The sequence below is a fragment of the Cylas formicarius genome, unplaced genomic scaffold (assembly GCF_029955315.1).
Source record: "Cylas formicarius isolate icCylForm1 unplaced genomic scaffold, icCylForm1.1 PGA_scaffold_10__41_contigs__length_53128322, whole genome shotgun sequence".
In the NCBI taxonomy this organism is placed as follows: domain Eukaryota; kingdom Metazoa; phylum Arthropoda; class Insecta; order Coleoptera; family Brentidae; genus Cylas; species Cylas formicarius.
The window spans coordinates 24,019,623-24,047,092 of NW_026844214.1; the positions used below are offsets into that span (position 1 = coordinate 24,019,623).

The 27,470-nt window shown below is 34.9% G+C and overlaps 1 protein-coding gene across 3 annotated transcripts in view; it reads left to right on the forward strand.

The window, feature by feature from the left end:
• Positions 1-7,020: 7,020 nt before the first annotated feature.
• LOC132699601 (synaptogenesis protein syg-2-like) overlaps positions 7,021-27,470 on the forward strand; it is a 519,238-nt gene continuing 498,788 nt past the window's right edge. For all 3 annotated transcript variants that reach the window (XM_060666413.1, XM_060666422.1, XM_060666430.1), the window contains exon 1: positions 7,021-7,297. In XM_060666413.1, coding sequence (XP_060522396.1) covers positions 7,192-7,297 — 106 coding nt within the window. In that variant the 5' untranslated portion in view covers positions 7,021-7,191. The remainder of the gene's footprint in view (positions 7,298-27,470) is intronic.

A 27,470-nucleotide genomic window follows, 5' to 3' on the forward strand; every position in this document is an offset into this window, starting at 1 on the left:
CGAAAGCCAATTTTTTCCGACGGGTTCTTCTTTACGAATTCGAGGCTTTGCTTGTAGAATTTATAACTTATCACTAATTATTTATCTTTGTTATTGTACATACTTTTTTACGTTACTTGTTTTTTTTACTAATTTGGTGAGTTTACTGAATTAAAGGGTGGTGTGTAAAAATACTGCCTTTTATTTCAACGAATCGACATGTTGCTGGAACGGGTAGTTTTGGTGACGTTATCATCTTCTGTGTCTGTGTCAGTTTGCCATGACTTTAATCAATGCTATACAAAAAAAAACCGTTTCATTTCTCTTTGGTAAGCAAAAAAGAATTATCAAAATTGAGCCATAAACAAATATAAGAATTCGCTGACACTTTATTCTTAAAGAAATCCTCAATAGTGCTTCTCGATATTTTAGTCCCAGGTGGCCATGACTTTAGGTTGTTGTAAAAATTATTCACTTTACGACCAAAAGTCAATATTTATAAAAAGTTCCGCTTATTGATAAATATAATTCACCATAAAAAAAATTTAGGGAGTTAATAAATTACGAAAATATGAAAATGCTTCAAGAGAGAAATAGTATTATTTAGAGCAAAAATTTTGTAAAGCAAAGTTGCTGATAAACTAACATAAATACTAAATACAAATGTCAAAATAAAACTTTTAAAATTTTAAAATAAAATATAAACAATTATTGCTTTCAATTAATTATGCATTTTACAAAAAAATCAAGATATATTTTCTATACGTTCAAGTTTATTTACATCTTTCAGTATTCTGTTTTCGTCAAGGCATTTCGAAAATGTTAATTAAACAAGAGCATATTTATTTAATACAATGTTACGGTATTGGAAATGTGTTTTATCCATACGTTGTAGATGTTGTCCATGACAAATTTCCTAATACGCCTGTGTCCCAGATCCCACTGTCTGCAAGAAAGCTGGCAGAGAGAGTCTATCTAAGCCTTACACACAATTTTTAGGGAAAACAGAATTAAACCGTTTAGGCAAAAGAAACACTTGAACCTGGAGATGCGAGTTTTGTTTATGGATAGCTGAAAAGCTTTTTCCAATTTCCGCAAATGGACACAGCTCATTACTTTAGAGGAAAATTTAAACCCACACGTGTATTTGAAGATTTTGGAAAATTTTGTCTTTCCATTTCTTAATATTTTAGAACCAGAAGTACGCAATACTAGGTTTTAGCAATGAGACGGCTCTTCCCCTCATTGAAGAGCATTGGCAGACAATGGTTAAATGATCATTTTCGCGGAAAGTGGATTAGACTTTTTGTGGGATGCCTTAGTTGTATACCGGGTGTCCCAGTAAGGGTAAAGAGTTACGGTATTGGGGAAACGGATATTTCAAAAAATTTGAAAAAGAAAGTAAATTGAAACAGAGAAAATGCTTATTGTAGAGTTTCTGAATTGGCCATCTATCTTGAATTTTAAACTCCGTTTTCTGCAAAATTTGCTGATATTAGACTAACCACTGATTTAATGCCGAGACAAATTCAAATGTATTTTAATAATCTTAGAATCGTTAAAAAGCGCTTTTCCAAGGCTTTGAGTGAGATGATACTCTGCCACCAGATGGCGTTTTCTGCAAAGGAAAAAAAATAATTTTCTGAAAAAAAAATAAGTGCAACGACTATATATTTTTCTGTACTTTCCTGGATAGTCAATCAAGAACCCAACATTACAGTAAAAATTGCAAAAGTTGAATTTGGTAAGCATCTACCCGCTGTTAGTGAAATATAAGTTCGTTGCTTTTTACAAAACTTCTGGATTCCTCCTGCGTCGGTTTTTGCTTAATCGAAATTGCTGACGTTTCGCCAATCTTCCTGTTGGCTTCTTCAGAGCTTGACTGAAACTGGCTCGTATTTTACTCTGTACCTGCTTATATATTGCTTGAGGGGGAGGAGGGTGCGAATGAGGGGTGTAAAAACCGTCTCGGATGGCTGATTCCCAGATTAGAGACAGGTAGAGACCTGAGTCGCGATTAAGATTATTAGGTTGTTTATATATTTCTATAGACTCTCGGATTTTTCGTTGGTAGAAGAACTGATTACATGAAAGAATTTTAGTTTTATCCAATAAAATTTTATGTCCGGTTTCATGAGTGTGTTCGGCAAAAAAGCAGGAGGTAATGAGCTTAATCGAGAGTCATCGAGAGTCATCCTGGGATCTTTACAAACAACCATGGCCAGTAATAAAAGTTTACATATGCAATAAATTTAATAAAAATTAACGGGTCTGCAGGTGTGTTATTTACAAATTTAGAAATGTTTCATTTTTGGTTTTCCAATGTTAACGGATCTTATATGAAAAATGTTTTATTTGTTTTAAAATTTTTGCTACAAAAGTTTTCGTTTTTGTTTTATTGATGCAATCTATTTTATTTTAATTCATTTGATCATTGTGTCTAAAATATGATAAATAACGACTTTTATATTTAATTATGTTTTCATCTTATCCCTTATTTGCAATCCCTTGGACAGGGCGAAATTCACATCCGAAATCCAAAACCGAGTGAGGATCGAGTGAAACAATTGAGAACACAAAATATATGTTAATTAAGCTCAATCTGCAACCTATTGGAAACAGGAAGATTCTCAATTGAAATCTTAAATAAGGAGCTGAGTAATACCTTATTTTAAAGCTCTTGAAAAACGCTTTTTAATCGTATAGAAATAAAAACAATTTGTGTTGAATGAAATCTAGATTTTCTTGTATCCCTCAAAAACATTTTTCAAAACCTTTAAATATATATTATGACATGACAATTGTTTCGACAACACCGTGTCTTTATACATTTGATAAAGACACGGTATTGTTGAAACAATTGTCATGTCATAATATATAATTTAGTGAAAATCTGAACTTTGAGTTCTTATTTATTTTGATAAATGGATTTTCATCAAGTAAAAGCCACCTCAGATCAATGTAGATGAGAGTTAGTTAATACACTTTTATGTTTCCACTTCTTCTGATAGAAATCGTTTCCAGCGATTTTCGATTTTTTTTTCGCCCCTAAGGCAAAGTTTTTCACTTGTCACTCAAAAGCAAAATAAAATACTTTAAAATGGACCTAAATTGTTTCAAAAAATATATAAACATTAGTAAACTATAAAGGAGCCGTTTCCAAATTTGTAAATAAATTATCTTCTTCGCATCAGCATTTTTTAAAAAGTTTTTTGCATACGTAATTTTTTATTAATGACAATGTTTCCTTTGTAAAAATACCAGGACAGTTCACGATTTAAGCGATTTTTATTTTTAATATGTTTTTTGAAAAAAGGTTCTGTAATTTGTTTTTGATCGTCGGTCACGTTTTCGTTTTTTGTATTATTCTCTGAGAATTTCTTCCGCAGCAATTGTTGTAACCTACTCTTCATTCTAATTTTGATTATTTGTGTTGTGGAAGTATAAATAACTTGTTTACTTAAGTAGTTCGGTAAACGTCGTCTAGCAAACGATAAAACTGATTGAGTTTTTTTTCATTTCAACCCATAAATAAAGCAACATGCTCCAATCCATAGTTGTCCATTTTAAATATTTGAGTGATAGTTGTCAACAATTTTTTTAATCTAGTGGAAGTCAACAACGATGGTGCCCCCAAGCGCAAGTACATCCTCCAATTGGATTTAATATTTCCGGCAAACCAAAAAGATGCTAACCAAAACTAGACAGGAAGTTGCTTTTTTCCAAATCTTTTTCCACGGTACAAAAAAAATTGAAATCAAACTTGATGTTTTCCGGTACAGGTATTATTGTCTTTTTATTTAATATCTTGTAAGCAAAATTCTGTAAGGTTTCTCTCGAAACTTTAATTGCCTTAGAAATTTTCCATATTATCCTTGCGAGGATTTTCTTTTTTAATTTCGATTTAATTAGCTGTATTTACCGCATTTTAATCATTTTTTCAAATGTGACTGAAATCTTGATTTTTTTTCTCTTTCTCTTAATTAATCCGTTTCTTCGATTTTTTAATTAGCGACAAAATTTTCTGTACTTGGAATTCGTCACAATGTCTCTATGTGCCTTACGAAAATTTCGATGTTTTGATAAGCAATAATGTTTTCTCCTTACAGGTCAAGATATTTCAGATTGTTTTTCTCTGAGAATAACACAGTAATTTTTTTTAACATGAATATCACTTGAACCCGTGCCATATATATATATATATATATATATATATATATATATATATATATATATATATATATATATATATATATATATATATATATATATATTCGCGATGACTGCTGTTAATGAAGAACCCATAGTTGTTCCCAACGTTTGTTCAAAAATTTGACCGTTATAAGAAGAATATGTTCCCGATAAGTATTTTTCAATTAAGGTGAGAAGGTTTGGTTCCAGATTCTCGGATTTTAATATATCTGAAATGATGTCGAGAGTTTCGGGAATAGGAACTTTGGTAAAGAGGGATTCTAAGTCGAAACTAACTAGAATATCTTGTTTATCGAATGTAATGCTTTTTAATTGTTCAATGAAATGAAAGGAATTAAGTACGAAACTGACAGTTTTCCCTGTAAGGGGTTTTAATAAGGAAGCTAGATATTTTGCTAGAGAATATGTGGGAGAACCAATGGTGCTGACAATAGGTCGAAGGGGTAATCCTGGTTTGTGAATCTTTGGAAGTCCTTAGAGACGAGGAAATCTAGAGTCGTGAGGGGTAACAGAGCAGGAGGAATCCAGAAGTTTTGTAAAAAGCATTACAGTAGCCTGTGGAAGTTTTTTTGAAAAATTATATAAGTTCGTTGTTTATCTTAGTTTATATTGTTTTTTTTTACAATAGCATTGACATTATTACTACGTTGTGATATCATTATCTGTTTCAACTGTCAGGCATTATCACATTTTTTATATAAAATTAGGCTTAGTCGCTCATTAATTATTAATTAAGTAGTAAGCCATAAAAAAAATTTGAGCATCTCCTTTGACAGAAATTATTCATTCCTAATTATCGTGATTGTCATAAAAAAAATGCCGCCAGATAGTTTGCTTTTTAGGTAAGCTCTGAAATTTTCCAAATCGGAAAATACTATCTGACAAAACGCTCTACGCACATTTCATGTCGTCATTTGATGCTTGTCAAAATCTTTTAATTATCTAGCGTTTTAAATAGTCAGAGTTTAAATGTCCTTATTGCAATAAAAATGTCTTCTTCGAGTGGCAAAGCATACGACATGTTGGTTGTGTTTTCCCAATGTTCCAAAGGCATGTGTGGTTGAGCAAGTATACGTAGCAAGTTATTTCAATAGAAGATATTTTAGTAGAATAGTATTGGGCCGTTTTAATAAAGGTTGGCGCGGAACAAGACTCGTTGATCCTAATCCCGTGCCTAGAAGAAAATTACGCCTTAGGACTGAAGAAAACGCCATTAATGTTCTTGACTATGTCCACGTTAATGCCCATTTAAACTTAAGAAGAATAAGTTTGGACTAGGATGTTAGTATAACATCGGTTCGCCGAATTCTAAAAGACCACTATTTACATCCTTATCATTATTAGAAACTGAAATTCAATGGTAGATGAAGATCCCAATTTTTTATCTCAAATATTATGAACAATTTGCATAACATGCACCTGGTCACCTGTGAATCCGCAGTGGATTAAGCTATTTTGAAGTTATCGACATTTTTTTCCGAAATGTTGGAGCATCTCTTACCACTTTCCTTTCAGAGATAAAGTAAGAAGCATCCAACAAAAAGATTTGAATTTGTCTCAGCTTTAAAGCAGTGTGGTGGCCGTTTCAGAACCTCAACAATAATTTTCAGCATTTTCTCTTGGTCGATTTACTTCATAGTGTTTTCTTTTTCAAATTTTTGGGATCCCTTTTCCCAATACTGCACCTCGTTGCCCTTACTGGGGCGCCCGGTATATTCCTATTAATTTTCCTGCATTTAGATATTAGAAATTAAATTTAATTCCTAATTCTATTTTTAAAATGGCTGAAATCGGTTACATAAAAACGTATTCTTCAGTTACATTCTATTAATTTTTCTAAACATATTTAGAATACATTTAGTTGATATACATTGTTGTTGGCTGACTGCACCTTTAAAATTAAATATGCGTTTCGTGTTTCGTGCCTCGTGCTTTCACAGTCCGAATATATACTTTAACCAACAACAAATCAGTTCAAAGCTGTATCGGAGGATTTTTTAAATATAGAATTTCCAACATGTTATTGGATCAATTGATGGAAAAACACGTTCGTGTGGTGTGTCCTAAAAATTCTGGTTCGTTGTTCTTTAATTGTAATAAAAATGTTTTTCGATAGTTCTACAAGAAATAGTAGACGAAAATAATCTATTTGTAGCTGTAGACATTGGCGGATATGGCAAACAGAGTGACGGAGTACTATATGCCAAGGGGCGTACACTCAAAGCCAATGAAACTGATGCAAATACGGCATTATAAGATGTAAGCGCATTCCACATAATCTTATTCTAGAAAGAGAAGGATTTGAACGACACCTTACTGACGTTGAAATTTGAAGCAACCATCAAGCAGCTGCTGGAAGACAATTAAAGTCAGATGTCGTTTCGATATCATTATTAAATACGCGTCAAACGGAAGTAATATCAATTTTCAATTACGCAACCATCGGCTATCTACTTGGTGCATTAAATAATTAAAATACTACTTGGTGCATAAAATAATAATCCATAGTTGTAAGACACTAAAATGTTGCTCTTTAAGTATTTCTATCCTTTAGGTTCTTTAACTAGTCGTTAATGGGTATATTTGTGGGTAATACTTGAGCGACTGTCTAAAAATTAATTTCTATCTACGAAGTGCGCACAGCTTAACTGCAAGTAGTGATGTTCCAGTTTTACAGCCGCTTATTCCTGCTGAAATTGATGATCGCCGTAGGATTTCAGGTATGATGAGACGGGCGTCGTTAACTTTCGTCGAGTTCCGTCCGCATTCGGTCCGGGGTTTCCTCCCTTAGTCGTCCAGAAAGAGTGGCGTCAGTGCTGACGCCGAACTCGGTGGGGGTAGAAATGCACAAAAACCGGACCACGACCGATCGACGTGAATATCATCGCCGGTCCGACAATTAAATTCGTCCGGTTATTCTTCCGTAAATCAATTTATTATTGCCGTTGTGTTTCGAAGTTCGTAAATCAGTGCCGGGGACTGTGATTTTTTTTTGGTCTAATGGAAACGACGCTCCTTAATGTGGTGTTCGTTTTTTGGACACTTTCCTGCTGTCGCTGGGGAAGCTGTCAGACGCTGATAAGCGATGACGAAGATCAGGAAACAGGTATTTATCGGGTGACGGGAGAAGAGTGGATTTTTTGGGGCACAATTTGCGCTCGAGGAGTTTTTCTTCAAGAGACGTCGTATTTAGGAATTTATTATTCCTTTAATAAAGATTTTTTGACTGCATACCGATGAAGTTCCGGAGTGGGACTCGTGACGAGAATATTGGATTTAACGTTATTTATAGAGGTCCATTCAATCGAATATTTTCTATAATACAAACAATGGTGTACTAATGTTCATCTGTGTTGTTTTGGTTAGTTTTGGTTGGTTTGATATTTGTTCAGTTCCGAGCAATACAAAAAGAGTAGAAAATCATAACAAAAGAGAGAAATAAACGAAAAACAGTGCCCCAACGACATTAAGCCCAAATATATTTTTTAAAAAGTGATTTTTATTTAACGGCAACCAGATGTTATGAAACATTAGATAAAAATATATTAACGTGTTTTATGGCAAATGGCAAGGGATTATGGAGACGTAGACCAGCAAAAATTGCTGATTGATTAAAATATTCATGATTATGTCATTAAATGCAACGATTGCTTCTATTTCCAAAATATTAGGCAAATCGGTAGATGGATAGTGAGTATTTTGTGTCAACGCCCCTACGATAGCTCAAAAAGGAGTCGGAGTATTCTCTTTTGTGCAATGAGAACTCTCACTATACACAGTGGAACGAAACAGATACTTTTTTAAACCTTTCTTATACCATCTTTTGAAACTCCACAGTTTCAAAAAAAATTATGCCTATGTGGATTTAGAGAAACAGTATTCAATTTTTTTAAATGTATCACAAGATAAGAAAAGCACGCGAAGGCCAAATATAAAAGATTACCAGTTGTATATAAACTCATGTAAAATATGTAATATACTAATTTAAACATTAATTCGACAACTACCAATAAATAACAAACATTTTATTAAAAAAATCACAACAAAATCATTAACTCAACAAAACTCTTCTATTTCAATAATTAGAAAATGTCCATACAGTAATGTTTTAATTTTGAACATTTATTATAAATCGAGGTCTTCAGAGAAGTCCAACACATCTAAAAACTTCTAAAGATCATCAGTATCAATTTTTGAAGATAGAACCATTAAAGGGCTATGAACATTTTGATTGCTAGCATACCTAGGCTAGGATCTGAATAAGTTATTAACCTTCATAAAGGTACTTTATTTTTCCTAAAGATTAGTTTAATATATTTTTATTTTCTAAAAATCAGTTTTACATTTGCCCAGACAACAAATGTACAGGAGATTGTTGAGAACACGAAAACGTGGTAGACACTTGGTTAATTAACTTAACATATAGGACATTTTCTTGAGTTTTAGACAGTGAATACGCTGGCACCAAGAAAGATGGCTATCAATTGCCACGCCTAGAAATTTGGCAATCTTCTTGGTTTTGACAGTGTGACCTCTAAATCTAAATATCCAAAAGATCAATTTAACAGAGCCATTGAAATTTCGAGACAAACCGTCTCGTGGCAGTTGATAATGATATTATTATTATATTAGATAACATTTTCCAAATACCAAAATTATTGTATTGTCGCAAAAAAGCGCTGACTGTCCTGGGCAGTGCCTATCTTCATGAGTTTTTCAATAGTGACATCATAATGTTGCAAAAAGTAAAAGAAAAACACAATCTTAAATTCGTTATTCCCTTGTTTATTTCATATATGTTATAAGATATCTCTTTACCCCAATGAAGTGCAAAATCCGGAGCCAAAGCCATATTGTCGCTGAGGGGGCACTTTATTTTTCTTTAAGAAAGAAAGATGTTTATAAAAAATAGTTTTATCCAAAAATTTTGGACAAGACACTTTAAATTGAGATAGGACATTAATTAATTCTCAATGTTATGGTGGTTGCTATTTCTATAAACAGGGATTATCAAGGCATAGTTTTTCAGGAAATATGTCCCCCGAAGAGTGATCAATCAAATCAATAATCGAAGCAGCTATTTTATAATTCATTGATTTAAGTAATATGGGAGTCTTTATTCGGTAGGGAGTTAATTACAATTCTAACATCGTCGTAAATAATTGTAGTTGCCAAGAAAGTATTTGTAATTAGTTTTATCGAAAGTTGCGCTGAAATTATTACAATACAAACATATACTATAAAATATTATGTAACAATCTATTCTGCAGTTTGATTTTAAAAATTTATTCACATTTTATAACTAACCAAATTTCGAAACAAAACTATCTGCAAATCAAAATCAGCGACTAGAGGTTTTTGGAGAATTCCGTAGGTTGGTTATGTACAAGGTGTTTGACGGAGGGTTAGAGTATAGATAGGCCAATTTTTAAGTTATTTTATTAATAGATACGTGTACTGTGAGGTTTGTCGTAACAAAGTCGTAGTTAGCCCCAGATACTATCGACATAATATCTATTAATAAAAGGCTGGCCTAAGCTTAAAATTTGTTGTACCCTAGTTACAAGATAACAATAATTTATAAAAATTGGTAAACCCAATGTTTCCTCTTTATAAGAGTATTTTTGAAGATTCGCAACTAGGTGGTCTGTGCAATTTTTGAGAAATAATAATGTGTCAAAAGCACTTAATAACGTCGTAAGGTCAAATGTGTGTACAGTGTGTCCGAAATTCATTGTCATTGCGGGATATCTCGGTTATGAGTAAAACTAAAGGCTTGCGGTTTGCGGGTCATATTACTTATTTGTGAAACGAAATTTCGCGATTTGAGGCACCCCTTGGATCTTCATTAATATTTGAGCTATCGAAAAAATAAAAATACGCCTATAGAGATGTTTTTTCAGTTTTTTTTTAATTTCGACATAAAATTTTGTATTTTAAAATGGGGCGCCATGTATAATTTCACGTCATTGCTTTTCATCCGAATATGTATAGCACTTTATAATTTATTTTTGGTTCAGGTCTTTGTTCGATATTATAATATTTTAATATGTCTTCTTATAGGCCATGAAATGCAAATAAATTATTACTATTAAATATTTTATTTAATAACTATATTACACAATAATTTTATATATTTAACAATTAGTTAGTTTTAGTCCATTCATATTAATTACTATCTTGACCAAACTTATTATTTTAACATAAGAAGTTTATTCATGAAGTATTTTTATCCGTGTTATTTATTTTGCTGTCGCAAAATTAGTTTAAATTTAAATTAAAAATTTAAATTTGAAACAGCTAAAGGAAATGCTTAATTTCACCTTCATTATAATGAATGCAGTATTGGCATAATTTTCTTGTTTTGGTTATCGGGAGCACGCTCTCCAATAGAAGCTGAATCAAAGGTTCAGCCACACAAAATCAACGGCCGCAATATCCCTTGCAATATTAATATAGTGTCAAAGCTCATCGCTGTTCACATTAATTGTTCATTTTAAGAAAAGCAAGGCTTTTTTCAAAAATAAACCTTTTTAAAACAGTTAAGACAGTGCAATTTCGCTATTTATCGGTTCTTGGTGGGTATTTATTGTCAAATCTTGTGCGAACAAAAAGAAACCCACTCCTCGCAGCGGGACAGCTCAATACACTCAATTTGCTCGCTACCGTATTATCAGCAGCTATATAGCCGACGCAACTGCCAAATCATTAACGCCTATTACAGAGGATTTAGTAGTTCTGTTAGATATTTGAAATGTAAAAAATATAAGTAATAAAAAAAATATCGAAAATCTTATATTTTACCTACACTTTCCGGAAAGCGGGATTCGTTATATTTCAATAATAACGAAGATCAAAGAAGAGCAGCTGTAGCCGCAGTAAAATCGAAAGTAGTAGAAAATGCTGGAAGTGTTCTTGTAACTTGGACTTCTATTAAAATAGAATTAAGCCAAAAATTTTATGATCTTATAATTTATCCAATTTTAATGCAACATTTTAAAATTAGCAAAGGGGAAAACATTTTGCAATGCGTAGCAAGATTAAAAACTTTTATTCAAAGAATTGAATGTGGAGGCATTGACATTCGATGGAAATCGAAGAATTGTTCCACCAAATCCAAACTTACTATTTAATTTTCTGACTATTGTATATCGTTCTCCTAACTAGCTACAGCATCACTAATGGAAAAAACAGACTCCTAAACGCCATTTCCATCATAACCTTGGAAAGGATCACGAACGAGGACATTGAAGAATCAAAGGGAGGAGGAGAAATATTCCTAGACTGAACGGTATCTTGCTGAAGGAACGCAGAATCAACGATTCAGCCATATAAAATCGTCTGCCACGATTTCCCGTGTAATAATGCACTTGCGTAACGGTGATGCGCACATTTCTTAATTCAATTTCAATAGCATTTCGAAGATTTTATTTGTTGAACTGTATGATGCTGATTGATGTAAATTTGATTTTGAAGATAGCACCATGAGAAGTTATCAAGTACTGACAAGTTGGGAGACCAATAAATAAGAATTACCTAAATATGGACGTATGATTTGAGAGGCTCCGTCCTGTTGCAAAAAATATACTGTGTAGCTGAGTTAACGGAACTTCTCATATCTCTGGTAAAATATCGTTGATGAGGGGGGTGGGGGGACGACGGAGCTAAAGGAGGGCATGGCCTCGGAACACTAATTCACTAATTCACTAATTAAAGACCTGAATCGCGGTTAAAATTGTTTGGTTGCCAATAGATTTCTATAAATCCTCGGATTTTTCATTGGTAGAATTGGTAGTTTTATCGCATAAAATTTTATGTCCGATTGCGTGATTGTGTTCGGCAACTGCTAATGAGTTTATTTTTAAGGCTCTCTTATGTTGAAAGATTTTTGGACAAGTGGTAAATCTGGTTTTGATGTTATATTTCTTAAGAAACTGTGATTTGTGGTCGGTGTTGTTTTGAATCTAAGGAAGGGCAAAATTGGCAAGTGTGGGGTTGCTTTCGGACTCATTGTATTTGGAAGGAAGTGCATTTTGTGGTACGCTTAATGCGGAAATAATTAGAGAGAACGCCAGATGTATTTCAGGTTTTAACAACAACATTTTAACAAAAGAGTTTATAACTGATGATTTTTTGGCCGGATGGTGAAGTGACACTGCTTTAAGGTCTTAATTCGTCTTAATTCGTCGGTTTTCTATAACATGAATGACGTAATGTTAGGTCTGATTTTTTTATTGATAAGAAAATCTAAGAATGGGAGATTATTATTAATTTCTAAATCAATGATACAACGTATGTTAGGGTGTACAGAATTTAAATGGCTAAGAAAATTTCGTACAGATTATTTACCATGAAGTCAAATAACAAGAGTGTCATCGACGTAGCGTTTCCATAATATTGGTTTTAGATAGAAGGTGTCGAAAACTTTCTTCTCAAAGGCTTCCATAAATGTATTCGCGATAACTGGTTATAATGGAGAATATCCTGTGGATCTAATGTAAGGCTTTTTAATTGTCCAATGAATAAATACGAAACTATCAGCTTCGTTGTAAATGGTTTTAATATAGAAGCTAGATGTTTTGCTAGAGAATATGTTGGAGAAGCAATGGTTCTGGTTTGTGTGACGAAGACAATGAATTTAAAAGCAAAACCACATTTGCCAATTTTGCCGTTCCTTTCATTCAAAACATTATTGGCCACATATCAAAGGTTTTCAAAAAATGAAACGTCAAAACCAAAATTCGCATTTGTCCAAAAGTCTTTTAATATTTTCAATCTGTCGAATATAAAACTCCATTTCGAGACACCAGGAGTTTACCGTATACCATGCATATACGGTAAAGAATACATTGCAACAATACCAGCTAGGTTAACATTTAACACCAACCTTGAGGAATGAGTCTATTAACGATTACATAAAGATTAAATACTGCGACCAATAACTTCATCAGCAGTTGCCGAACAAAATCACGAAACCGGATATAAAATTGTATTCGATAAAAGTAAAATTTTTGCATGTAATCAGTTCTTCTACAAACGAAATATCCGAGAATCCATAAAAATCTATAAGCAACCAAACAATCTTAATCGCGACCCAGGTATTTACGTTTCACCAATATGTAAATCAGTCATTCGAGACAATGCTCCTCCTTTAGCTCCGCCCCCTCAAGCCAGTTTCAGTTAAGCTCTGAAGAAGGTTAATTGGCTGAACATCAGCTAGTTCGACTCAACAGCAACCGACATAGGAGGAATCCAGAAGTTTGGTAAATAAGTTTATTAAATTTTTCATTCTCTTTTTCTGCATATCTTTCTGAAATTTCTTCTTATTTAAACTAAGGTGAAGGTGACAACGCCCACATTTTTTCGGATTTTCTTGAATATATTATTATAGTTTTTTCTCTTTGGTTTGACCTTGCGCGCAAGTCGATATCCAGTTAAATGCCCAACTTCAGTCATATTCAAACACATTTCAACTATTTTTGCAACTTTCGATGGCGAAGAGCTCTGGACGCAATGAGAATAATAATTTTCTCATTTTTAGAAAGCGTACTTTGACTAAGCCATTTCTTAGAAAAAAATCACTGACACTAGCCATTTTCAAGAACTAACTTTATCCACTACTACCAGAAAATAACTATGATTCTAACTGCAATTCTCGTGGCCCTTTACCAACGGCATAGGCATACTACTACATCTATGACCTCACACCACTATCAGTTCAATAAGAATTTACCATTTTTTTCAAGAGTATAATAAGAAATCTGTTTAACATCAAACTTTGGGAAATGAGTCGATATTCAATTGCATTGCAAATCCGTTGTAATTGTTGCAATGTTACTTATATCATTTATTACTTGGTGCCATCACGCGTCAAGATGATCATAATGAAATCGTTATAAAGTTATTTAGATTTGAAGATCATTTTGAACTAATTGCATATGATCACCATAGGCCAAAGTATTTTCTCGGATATTGTAAGCCAAATGATGTTTTAATAATTTAAAATTTCTCTTCATTTTCGTTCTTTGGAAAAACAACCGTGTGCAGAACTTTTGCCCTAAGTACAATTTAAAAGATACTTATCGATAAATACATCTCCGACGAGCGGCAGCATCCAGAGTTATTGCGACGGTAAGAACGCCCTCAATTGTCTTCGTTTACGTCCTCGGCAAAGGACTTTTAGAGTTTTCGTAGAGTTTCCGTAAACTTCCATCTTCTCGTCGACCCGATAAAAAAGTTTAAATAATACCGAGGGGACGGGTTTTTCACGGAATATGCGTATTCAAATGAAAATATCTCTGCCGAATAAAAGCTTCGGAGCTTTTTAATATCTGTTGTCATATATATTCTTTATGTCTGATGCTAAGAGTACCTACGCTCTATAGGTTTTATTTATAACGCTGCTTTTTGCTTTATAGCGAACCCGGTGTATTAAAATCGGGGGAAAACAATACACAAAAAATTGTGTAATCTGTATGTATATCGACCTCAAAACAGAGGGTTTACGTTGGGTTTAGGTAGGAATCTTAAGGTGCATTTAATTCGAAGCGTCTGACACCAGCTGCTGCGACTGAACGTTCGTCTTCAAAGACGGCCTCTTCACCGAGTATTTCCCTCGAAGCGACTACATTGTGATGTTAGACGGCAGTTGAACAATTATCATGGACGGTGTAAGTTACCTATTGTTAGCTAAGGAAGAAGACGATGAAAAGAATATCGCATTTGTTAATTAATAGACATTTATTAAATGACTACGATAAATTTAGACCCAATTGAATTTTGTTCTTGATTTAATAGGAAATGAAATCACTTACTATTCATATAACAGAGTTAATTACCCAATTTTGCCGAATGAAAAACTAGCGTTAACACTAAGACAATTAGAACACGAGCATTATGTAAGTTCAATTAAAAACACATATTATGAATATTTAATGTATTACATATAATAAAACTTCTATAACATATTATGTCCATTAAAATCCAAGCATTTTGCTTATTTAGAATGGCAAATATAGAACGTTATCAGGAAAGTCAATAGCACAAGGTTTTAGTAGTTGCAATGGGGTTGTAAAAGTAGTAAAGTCTGTTCATAGATATAAGAAAGTGACTAACTGATACGAATTAAGGAAAGATCCGGGCAAGCTGTAAGAATGAAATATGGCTGAACAGGTCCGTACTTTGCTTAGAATTTAATTATTCGGGGTTTTGTTAGGAAAGATACTAAAGAATATTTATTAATTTATGAATGTATTTATGTTTAAATCTAAAATAAAATTACAAATTATTTTTATTATCTACTTAAATTACTTAAAATTATTCACATCATATATCAGTATCACTATCGCTATCATCGCCTGTTCTAATTATTATTTGTTCTATATTATTTGCAATATGGATAAATGATTGTTCTGCTTTTTCTATATGTTTAACAGAATTTGCCCAACTTTGTGTATGAAGGCCATTAGCATCAACACAAAAAGATCAGCACGTTTTTTTTATATATACAGATTCGCATTTGATTTCAATCGACTGGATCTCGGTTTCAAACATTGTTTCGTTTTAACGTTCAATATCGGAACGGCCAGAGTTTCAGGCGTATTTATTTACTTTTTTGTCGAATTTCTTTCGGTCTAGTTGAAACTCGGAACAGTTTGGTTGTCATTTTTTTATTATCATTATTATTATTTGAGTGATATCGCTTTTCTCTCTGAATCTGCGTAGTGTTCGATAGATTTTTATAATGGCAAAATCTTTAGGTCAGAATAAAGCCACTCGAGGTTATTTTATAAGTCGTTTGACTGAAATTTATAATTGTTCTCAGACCTGTCTCACTGATTCTACTAAGTTAAATCAATTTAAAGCTCGTTACGAAGGAATTGAAGACATTAGAAATAATTTTGAAGCTCATCATCATGCAATCATTGGGTCACAACAGATGACTGACAAGTCTCTGGAGGATGAAGACGAAATTCGTCGAGAATTTGACGACAAATATTTCGTGATAAAATCTATATATATATGGATTTGTTTCCTACTCAAAGTTCCGGCTCAAAGTTCTGTTGTCCCATCAAACCAAACAATTTTTAATGCTACCACTAACCAAAAAGTATATGAGGTTGATGTACCAATTTTCAGGGGCGATTACCGAGATTGGCCGACATTCATTGACTTATATGATAGTTTAATTCATAATGACGCGAACATGCCGGCAATTCAAAAATTCGGTTTTTTGGTCAAACATTGCGAGGGTGAACCCCTCAATTTATTAAAAACGTTGCGCATGACTGAGAGCAACTACCCCGTTGCTTATCAGGCATTGCGTGATAGATACCAGAACAAAAGGTTAATGGCCACTGAATTTTGGAATAACATACACAACGCTCCTAAAATGTCATCAGACGATCATTTAGTTTTATGACGTTTAATTGACACATTTCAAGAAAACTTGGCGGCATTGAAAATTTTGGGGTTTCCCACTATCGAGTGGAATTTTATTCTTCTCAATTTGCTTTTATCAAAAATTGATGTGCATTCAGCTAAGTCATTTGAGCTTGCGCACAGCAGTGTAGAGCTTCCTTCATACGACGATTTAATCAAATTTTTAGATAAAAATTGCAAGGCATTATCGTCCTTTGCACTTTCAAGGCCAGAAGACACCATTCGAACAAAATCAGTCGGAAACCAAAGCGAACGCAGTTTTAAATCTAAATTAAATCCTAAAGGTTTCTTAACGCAGGATAGTCCAAAATGTACATTAGGATGTCAGAGTAGACACTCGTTGATTAAATGTTCAGTTTTCAAATCGAAAACGCCTCGTGATCGTTACACCATCGTCAAGCAACATCGCTTGTGCACATTATGCCTCAATTTGCGGTGCAGCGCTAAAAAATGTTCGAGCAATACAGCTTGCCAATTTTGTCAAAATCGGACACACCATACTTTGCTCCACTGGGGAGCCGATTCTCCTTCCAAAGGCAATTCGCCACAGACACCACATGACTCATCAGGAGAACTTCCTCACTCCGTTGCATCTTCTGCATCGGTAGAGCTAAACTCATCTAAATCATATGCCTCTTCTTCGGCGAATATAACCGACTCAACCTTACTCGCTACCGCCCTCGTACAAGTGGCTGACAGACATGGCAACCTACACACTTGCCGAGCGCTGCTGGATAGCGCAAGTCAGGTAAACTGCATCACTGAGAAGTGTTTTCGAAGAATGGGTTTGAAAAGCTACGGTGGAAGTGTTGAAATTCAAGGTATCGGTGATACGTCAGTTGCTACATCGAGAGGCTACACTACTTTCGAACTAAGCGTGCCTGGTTTGAATCAACCTTTTGTGGCAGCCTATTCAGTCATTTGCGTTAACATGCCTATTGTTTCATTAGAACACAATAGCTGGGATCATTTGTCTCATATTAAGTTAGCCGATCCAAGTTTCAAGACTCCTAGTGGAATCGACATTTTACTAGGTGCCTCCATATTTCCGTTACTCATGTTGGATGGCAAGATTATGCAATCTCCACATGATCCCATTGCCTTAAACACCATTTACGGCTGGATTATCATGGGAAATGTCAAATCATCTGGCAACTCTCGTTTACATCCACGCCATAGCTTCTTCACTTTATCAGATTCTCTTGAGAGAACCTTGTCCAAATTCTGGCAACTTGAACTGAACCTATGTCTGAGTCTGATAAGTTATGTGAGCGATTTTTTAACACTACTCACTATCGGGAATTGTCTGGGAGATTTATAGTATCTCTTCCCTTCAAAGCAGACGAGCCTGTTTTTTCGAGTTCTAGTTCTAGTTCTAGTTCTAGTTCTATTGCTCTGAAACAGTTCTATTCTTTAGAGCGACGGCTCTTAAAAGATGTTGATCTCTATGACAAATACTCTGCTGTCATTCGTGAGTATCTAGACTCCAAACATATGGAAGTTGTTGCTCCTCCTGAAATTTCGACTGATACTCAAAAAATGTATTATCTACCCCACCATTCGGTTACGAAAGCTAGTGACCAAAGCGTGCGCGTAGTATTCAATGCGTGTTGTCCTACTCCACAAGGATCACTCAATCAGTTTCTTCTGTCAGGTCCTAAACTCCAAAAAGACATCACCGCAATTTGCCTTAACTTCAGAAAATGTCCATTAGCATTTTCTTGTGACATCAAAGCCATGTATCGTATGATTGTACTAGACCCCAAGCATCGGGATTATCAGAGGCTAGTATGGAGATTTTCTCCCGAGCAGCCTATCCAAGATTATCGTCTTACCCGCGTTACATTTGGAATCGCATCATCTCCTTATTTGGCACTTCGAGTCATTTTGCAACTGGCACGAGAGGGCTCAGAAGCATATCCTAACGCTTCAAGAGTTCTGCAGTCCGACATATTTGTCGACGACATCTGCACAGGAGCTTACACCTTGGAGGAAGCATTGACTCTTAAAGCAGAGCTTGTTGAGTTATTATATTCCGCAGGTTTTGAGCTGCAGAAGTGGTCAAGTAATGATCTCAACTTTCTTAATACAATTCCGTCAAATATTCGACAAACTTCTGTTTCACTAGACACTGACACTGACTGTTTTCACAAAGTCCTTGGTCTCCAATGGGACCCAGTGAATTCATATCAGGTCAATCAAACCGACGATTCTTGTACGAATAGATCAATTCTCTCTACCATTGCTCGTACGTTTGATCCAATCGGCTTGATATCACCTTGCATATTTCTTGCAAAGCATCTAATGCAATTGATGTGGGCAGAGGGTGTAGATTGGGATGATACTCCAACCCAAGGTCTTGTCGATAGATGGTTGACATACAAAAGTCAGTTACCCTTGATTTCCCAGATAAAAATTCCCAGGTACATCTTGACACCAAATCTTCAGTCTCTACAACTCCATGTTTTCGGCGATGCTTCGGAAATTGGTTTCGGCGCATGCGCGTATTTTCGAGTCGCCGATTTAACTGACAGTGTATTTTCCACGCTAGTGACAGCCAAAACCAAAGTTGCGCCACTAAAAAGGATCTCCCTTCCTCGCCTCGAGCTATCAGCTTCAGTTTTGGTCGCTGATTTAATTTCTTTCATCAAAATCAGTTATTCTGATGTTGGTTTTGAATCCATTTTCGCATGGTCTAACTCCATGGTAGCTCTCGGTTGGATAAGAGCGCCTCTATAAAAATGGAAAACCTATATCGCGAATCGCGTATCTCACATTCAAAATATTCTTCCTCCATCTTCTTGGAGATTTGTCCCAACACAACTCAACCCAGGTGATATTGCATCACGTGGTATGTTGCCGGAAGAGCTATTGAACAACTCTATTTGGTGGAACGGCCCAGAGTGGCTACGTCGTTCGTCTGACCAATGGCCGAACAATCCAAATCCTACTCTCGACTCACCAGATATTCGGAAAGAGGAATCAAATGGTATGTTTACTCGACTTTTCCACAAAAATTCTTTCCTTTCTCGGATTTATTGGACAGATTTTCTTCTCTTCCTAAAATTCTTCGTATTATCACTTATGTTTTGCGTTTCATAGATCTGAAAATGAAACGTCAGTCTGTTGATACATCAGTGATGAATGAAATTGAATTACAGAACTCATTACTCGTATTTGTTCGAATCGTTCAACAGCAATGTTTTCGACAGGAGTTTGATCTTGTTTCCAAAGGTCTACCTTGCTCCAAACCTATGCGCAAGTTGTGTCTTGTAGCTGATACTCAGGGTATTCTCAGGGTGGGCTGAACGCTAATTACGTCCATGCTTCCCTATGAGCAAAAACAGCCTGCCCTCTTACCATCCAATCATAAATTGACAGATATGATAGTCTGTTATTATCACATATATAATTAAAATTTAAATACCTGTATCCAGGTTTTCAAACTTTGTCCTATTTGTTGTTACAATATTTTTGGATTATTGCTTCCAAACGAGTCATCAAGAGGAATTTGTCTCAATGTTACCGCTGTTTTCGAGCAAACCCTAAACCGTACATTCCCCTTATGGGCAATCTGCCCTCTTATCGCATCACACAACTCAAGCCATTTCAGTGTGTTGGTGTCGATATGGCAGGTCCTTTTCAAATTACCATGGCAAAGCTACGAGGTGCTAAGACTCTAAAAGCATATTTTTGTCTTTTCATCTGCTGTTCAGTTCGTGCTATCCACCTTGAGTTAGTTTCGGATTTATCAACTGATGCATTTTTAGCATTGCGACGCATGATTGCGCGCCGAGGAAAACCTTCTGCTCTCCATAGCGACTGCGGAACGAATTTTATTTCTGCGTCAAAATACATAGCCAATATCATGTCCGATGCAGCTAGAGAAGAGCAGATCTCTTGGTCATTTAATCCTCCCTCTATTCCGCACTTCGGTGGCTTGTGGGAAGCCGGCGTCAAAAGCGTCAAAAACACCTAGTCCGTATAGTAGGTGACCGCATCATGACCTACGAAGAACTCAATATAGTTTTGGTTCAAATAGAATCAATTGTTAACTCTAGATCCATATGCGCTGTCAGTAACGATCCCAATGACGTGAGCTGTATTACACAAGGCCATTTTTTGATGTTGGCTCCAGTATCGACACTCCCTGACCCTGATATGACTTCTTCAAACATGTCGAGAGTAAACCGTTGGCAGCTAATCTTGCAAATGCAGCAGCACTTCTGGCGTCGATGGCATAATGAATACCTCACAAGCCTCAATCAACGTAATAAATAGTGTGTCAATCGCCCCAATCTTGATGTGGGCACACTGGTGGTCTTAAAGGAGGAAAACACTCCAGTTCTTGACTGGCGCCTTGCGCGTATAGCCGAGGTCTACCCTGGCCCTGATGGCATTGTCAGAGTGGTCAAGGTTCGTACTGCGACTGGTGTCTTTAAGAGACCTGTTGTAAAACTCTGCCCTCTACCAAATCAATAGCGTGGCAAGCACATTTTTCGCTTAAAGCACACAAGATGTTAGCACTTCTATTAGTAATATTTATTAGTATAGTTCTGAATTTTCATTTTTTTTTAACCTATAAACTGTAGGTTAACATGGGTATCATTTTTTCGGAAGCGCTTTTTTGTTTTTTTGGGAAAATACCTACTGCATTTTGGTGGGCGGTATGTTCAGTTTTCATTTTATTATTTTTCGACTTCTTATGAATTTATATATATAAACCTATAGCTTAACGATTGGCCGCGAGTACAACACCAAGAAGTTATTCTTCTTCCTTTCCTCGCGGTATTAAATTCTTGAACTTAACTGGCCATCTATACCAGCCAGCGCCCTTAGGCGCATGCTCCACTAAAAATCACGGTGAAGCGCTAAATCGGTCGCTCTCATCGTGTGGTTCAAAAAGTGCCGTTGAACGCATCAGGTCATACGCGTGGTGATCAACAAATTTCCTCACCACTCGAGGCACAGAGGACGCAGCACGGGCCGGCCCCTCCGGAAGGAAGACCAAAAGCGAGGTAGGGTCAGTTAAGTAATCAAAAATCATTTGATCCTGTCTTGAGTAATTTTTGCGACTTCTTGCTGTGCCAGCTGCGGTCAAAGTCCGTTTCCGCGCGGACAAAACAAAAGGAGTTAAAAATGGGATTGCAATGAAGCACCAAAAATAAGTCCTCAACATATTGACAGATGTGTACGATTCAGCAAACACTGGCAAAGCTCCTCCACCCTTTGATCTGTTTGAAAAATTTATTATCAAAATTAAAAACCTTTTTATATATGTCAATAAACAAGCCATTAGGTATAGTCTGCCTCAATCTTCATCGTGCTGGTTGTTGCCCGCAATTATGGAAGTTACCAGCCGACGGCAATAAAACCCGGGTCCGGTAGATATTAAAGGAAAAAACATTAGGGACGGACTCTCAAATGTTTTGGTATTAATATAATTTTTATTGTTTATTTAATTGGGTATAATCTTATAAAATTACACTAAAAAAACAGTAACATTAAATATATACAATAAATGCATAGCACGTAAGAGTCTTCAATTTTTATAATCTGCTGTATTGAATCTTTCCAGCTGTCAATTGATATGTTACTAATTTCATTTTTTATCAAATTTATAACACAGGGACTTAAAGTAGCAGTAACAGGTTGCCGAGCCTGCTCAGCCAAATTATCGCATACGTACGGTTTTTTAATTGCATATGAATTTAGGACTTCCAAAAGTTGCCCTTTTTTGGAACTGAATTCAAAATAAGTAAATATGATTTTCTAACAAATATTCCTGGATTTCAGCTTTTGAAGTTGATGAGGCTGGTGCTTTGCGTAGCAGGTGGCTGTGGTAGCTTGAGTTATACATGACAATAATACTGTTATTGAGAATAATTTTGAAAATATTGTTTTGAAATCAATTTTCAAAAATTTCGGTACTTGTATCCTCAGGATAATCCAAGCTAGAATTCTTAATATTCTTTGCAGATAATAGCAAGACTGTATCCTTTCATTTCTTGAAAGTAAGGAAATCTCCAAGTGCGTAATCTGTGTGATTCCATTACTAGTTGCCTTTTGTCTATTTTGCGGTACTTAAATCCCACTCTATGGAGAGTTGGCTTATATTTATATTGGTTTCATCTTCTTATAGCTTCTTTTTCAGTTTATTCAGTAGGAACAACTTCGCATTGACAAAGACAATATATTCTCCTTATTATTATTCAATAACAATAGCTAATAACATCGTTAAAGTTTTATTTGGGAGGGTCCGTTAAAAGCCAAAACGATGAAGATTGAGACAGGTTATACACTAGAAGTGGATTTGAATGGATTGAAGTTATCAATTAAAATATTAACTACTACTAATAAAAAAGAAACGAAGCCAGGACAAAACCCTGGTAAACTAGAAATCCACTGACTCGTTGCACAAAATCAAAAATATCTATTAATCAAATTCCAGACATGGAACCTTCAGAATATCGCTAATAAATTTTTTGTGTGTGGTAGCGCCGACAAAGGACACAATGGGACATAGAGGACAATCCTCCGTATGGATTTTTGTCATAATATTTTAGATAAATGCCGTTGTAAGTTGTAAGTTTTTTTTTACTAGGTTCGATTGGGTTTTGTACTCACTTGGTATTTAGTAACTGGTATATTTGGGTAATTTTTTTCGAAATTAACTTAGTTCGTCTTTCAATATCATATGTAGACTAAAACACACTTGCATTGTCTTCAATAAAATTCGTGATGAGATTGGTAGCTCTCTTACGTATAAATTTCTACATTTGATTCACCTTGTTGCATAAGAAATTCTACTCATGAAAGTAGTCTGAACATGTTTATAACTCAATAGGAAGGCTAAGTTTAAGGTCAAGTGCAAACCAATACTATCAGGCAGATCTATGAATGCGATATTCTTCAACCATAAAATAAGAATGTAAGTTGTTATTATTTAACGAATCCGTCTACAGAATAAAACACATTTCCTATAAGCGAATAATGAACAATTAGGTGCCTTCTTTAATAACATGCTGTGGCAATCTAAGCCTCCCCTAGGCAATCAGGGATGTGAAAAAATTGCAGTTTGGCATGAATATTTCTATGATGGCGGTAATGGTTTTTACAGACAACGATGATGTGATTAGAAGTTGGATGGCGTTTACAAAGTTTGTCTTCAGATATTGGTAAGACAAAAAATGAACAAACCCTGTTCTTGGGACGAGCCCAGTCCCTGGTACAAACGATTATAACCAAGGTTTATTTTAATTCGGCCACACTAAAAGCCTTTCTGACTTGGCACGTTTTATACACTCGCCGTGCACTCATTCAGTTTTACTTTGTGTCGCGGTCATTAAACTTTTTTCATAAAAACTTTTTCAATGAACGCGCGTCGGTTTGGAGGGCGCCTGTTCGGAATTTCGCTCTTTGTAAGCTGAATTTCACATGTTTTCGTTACATTTTAATCGCCTGTTAATAGAGAGAGAAAATAAAAGGGTAAAACGTAATTGTTTCAAATTAACAATCGGATAATGTCCGCCCGCAGTGTTTTGCGAAACTCGCCTTTGGTTCTACGTTTGCGATATCGAAAATGGAATCTACAGTGTGGCTCGTAATTAACGCAACAGAAAACAATTTTATATCAAATTCGTGAAAATAATAATATTGAGACGAATATACTTAAAGGTCCATACCCCATAATAACAAAGTGGATCATGATATAGTAGAGATATTTTATTTTTACGATCACACTTTGAAGATATTAACGCAATTGGCGTATATATAATAATATATAATATATATGTAATAATATGTAATAATGTGTAAGTCCATTCGTTGAAATTAAGTTTTGTAAATATTCTAAGATATGCCATTGTGAAATGTTAACACGGTACAGGGTGTTAATTTCTAGTTTTCGAAATTGTTGCACTTTTCTGTAGCTCAAACTATAGCACAAAGATATCAAAACGAGAAGCTGGATTTCAGAGGTACTTAGAGATAAGCAATGGAATTACATTCCATTTTTCACATAAGGGTAGCCAACCTAGAAAAATAATTGCGAAGACTTTGGGCGAAATAACTCATGACTAAAACGGCCAGAAAATAATGGTTTTATTTTTTAAATTTCTAGAATTGCCGCCAGGGGAAATAATCGCATTCTTGAATTTTATACCCCGTTATATGAGAAATAATTTCATATTATAGATCACAAAAAAGAACACCGTTTTGAAGCTGGGATAAATACGATTCTTTTTGTAGAATATTTTTTGCATACCCCCTAAGGAAAGAGGAGTTGGGTGTCCGAACTTGTAAATAAATGTCACTAGCTGAACGCAACTTGGGGTAGTTAAAACCGCACTGCTTATGCCATCATCTTTGTCTGAGAGAATTGAGTTTCCAGTGCATATATCGCTGCTAGAGAGCGTTAGGACATAACTACAAATAAAATTTATCATAAAAGAAATAGATAGCCAAACAGCCTAGTGAAAATCGCATTTCGATATCTCTTGCCTAATATCAGTAAAATATATAAAAACAAAATAATGTTGCCATTTTTGGGAATATTTTCATTAAACTTACCTATTTTAAATATTAATAGTCATTCTTTTAGTTGACTATGTGCATAAATTTATTGTTGAAACGCCAAGGTTTCGGTTAGAATGTCAATAATAATTAATACTTATTTCCATATGATTCTAACAAAAAAAAGTTGCGTTTACAATGTTTTGAATATAAACTCGAAACATATCAAACATTTCTACAAGTAGGAAATGTCTCTCTTACATTTTGCTAAGAGGACAGAACGAAAATTGGGATTTAATAATTTCAATTTTTTATTTTCTTTTCGGATATTAGAGGATGGGACTCTTTTCTTGTGATAAGAGTGACATATTTTTTCTTATCGAACTTAATTTCATTTCCAAATTCAGCATAAACTTTTTTTTAAGTCGTAATATTTCTTTTAAGCCGCTATTGAGAAATTAAATAATTTTCATCCCAACTTAGCAACAGCTCTACTCGTTCTTGCCTATATCAGCTAGAATCATATTTATAATAACAAGCAGTTATATTTAACGCCCACCCGTGGAATGCGCCATATTTTAATTAATATTGCATACAAAATGGAATAATTCAGCATAAATTACGGTATTATTAAAAACACGCAGATATTGAAATTATTTCGTTATAATGTCAAGTTTATTGATAATTCATTAATAGAGTTTCTTGTAGGGTTTAACATAAAAGCGACTTTCCAACTCGTTGGTGCCACATTAATGCCTGTTGCGAGTTCGGTTCCAAAATGCGAATACTTCGTCACCGATTAATTTATTGTTTATTATACAATTTCGATAAACGGTGGTTTAGTCACCTGTTTGATTTTCTTAATAAATCAAAGACTAAAGAAGTTTATCAACGTCTTGCATACTATATTTTTTCAACGACCATTAGTTCGAATACATCGACAGCGCATTGTGCACAGAAGCGACAAACGTAAAAATACCATGGTTAAAATCTATCGAAAACATACGTTTATCAACTCTCTTGCTTAAAAGATCATAAAGCCATCTCAAATACCACTACAACCTCCCAAACAAAATAAATCCGACAGCAACCCCACACTTGCCACTCTAGTTCTTCTTTACGTTCAAAAGGTTACTGACCACCTAACAAATGCTCTTAAGAAATATAATATTAAAACCAAATTCACCAGTTGTCCATTCACCATTCGCATGCAGTATATGTGTCAAAGAATATACTGAAGAGACGGGACGCACAATATCAACCAGAATAAATGAACATGAAAAAAATAAACTCATCAACAGTTGTCGAACATCTAATCCTGTTCGACCAAACTAAAATTCCTGCATGTAATCAAATCTTCTGCCAATGAAAAATTGACGACGTTCTCTGGAAAGATGACCATTTATATCCAAAACATGGGAGATCTAGATTTTTCGGACATTTAATTTCGCTTGTTATTAGAAGTGCACAGACTTAGGTAAGGCATGTTCCGTTAGGCCTTCCTTCTTTCTGTTCTATGTCGGAGTAATATTACGTTTGACATTCATCATTCATTTTATTCTTTGGTTTGTTATTTATTCCAGTCTTGACTTTCCTACTCCCTTCCTCCAAAAGTCCATTTCATGACCTAGTGTTTGGCGATTCAGTTGTATCATTTGGTCCCTATTATCTAAATTAGCTAGAAATTCAAATTCGACAATCTTCTGATGAAAAAAGAATGAAACAAAGAGGGTTTTTTTCCTAAAAGGCGAAAATACGTGACGAATTCGTCTTGTCCGGTTGACGTATATTTTAGGAGACCCAATAAGGACGCTCTTTATTCGTCTTCGTATCCCTTACGGTGTCCGAGTTACACCCTGTACAGTAAATACAATATTCTACAGTGGCGCACCATACGGAATTCGACATGTTTCGTTATATTTGAATTAAGTGCTCGACTAATAAATCGAAGGAGATTGCGTACGATGCAATTCTGACCCATTTCATATGCAAGTCGCGTGAAACACAGTTCGCCATAGCGTAGCAATACGATCTACATTATTCGTAGAAACCCCATATGTCAGAGGACTTATAACTTCAATCTACGACGGGAGTTTCGCATGGATCCCACAACGTTATGGTTTAATCAAGCATAAACCCCGCTAACTTTTACAGTTCACCAATCCAAAACTATTTTATCCCGTTTATGCCCGAATGGGGTCCCGTTGTGTTGTTCTAGTTGTTAAACTTTTTTAATATGCCGGTCGAGTGAATTGTTTTCCTGGCAAACGATTTAACTAGAAATGTTCGCCTCACCGAAAAATTGGTTTCTAAATTTTATTCTT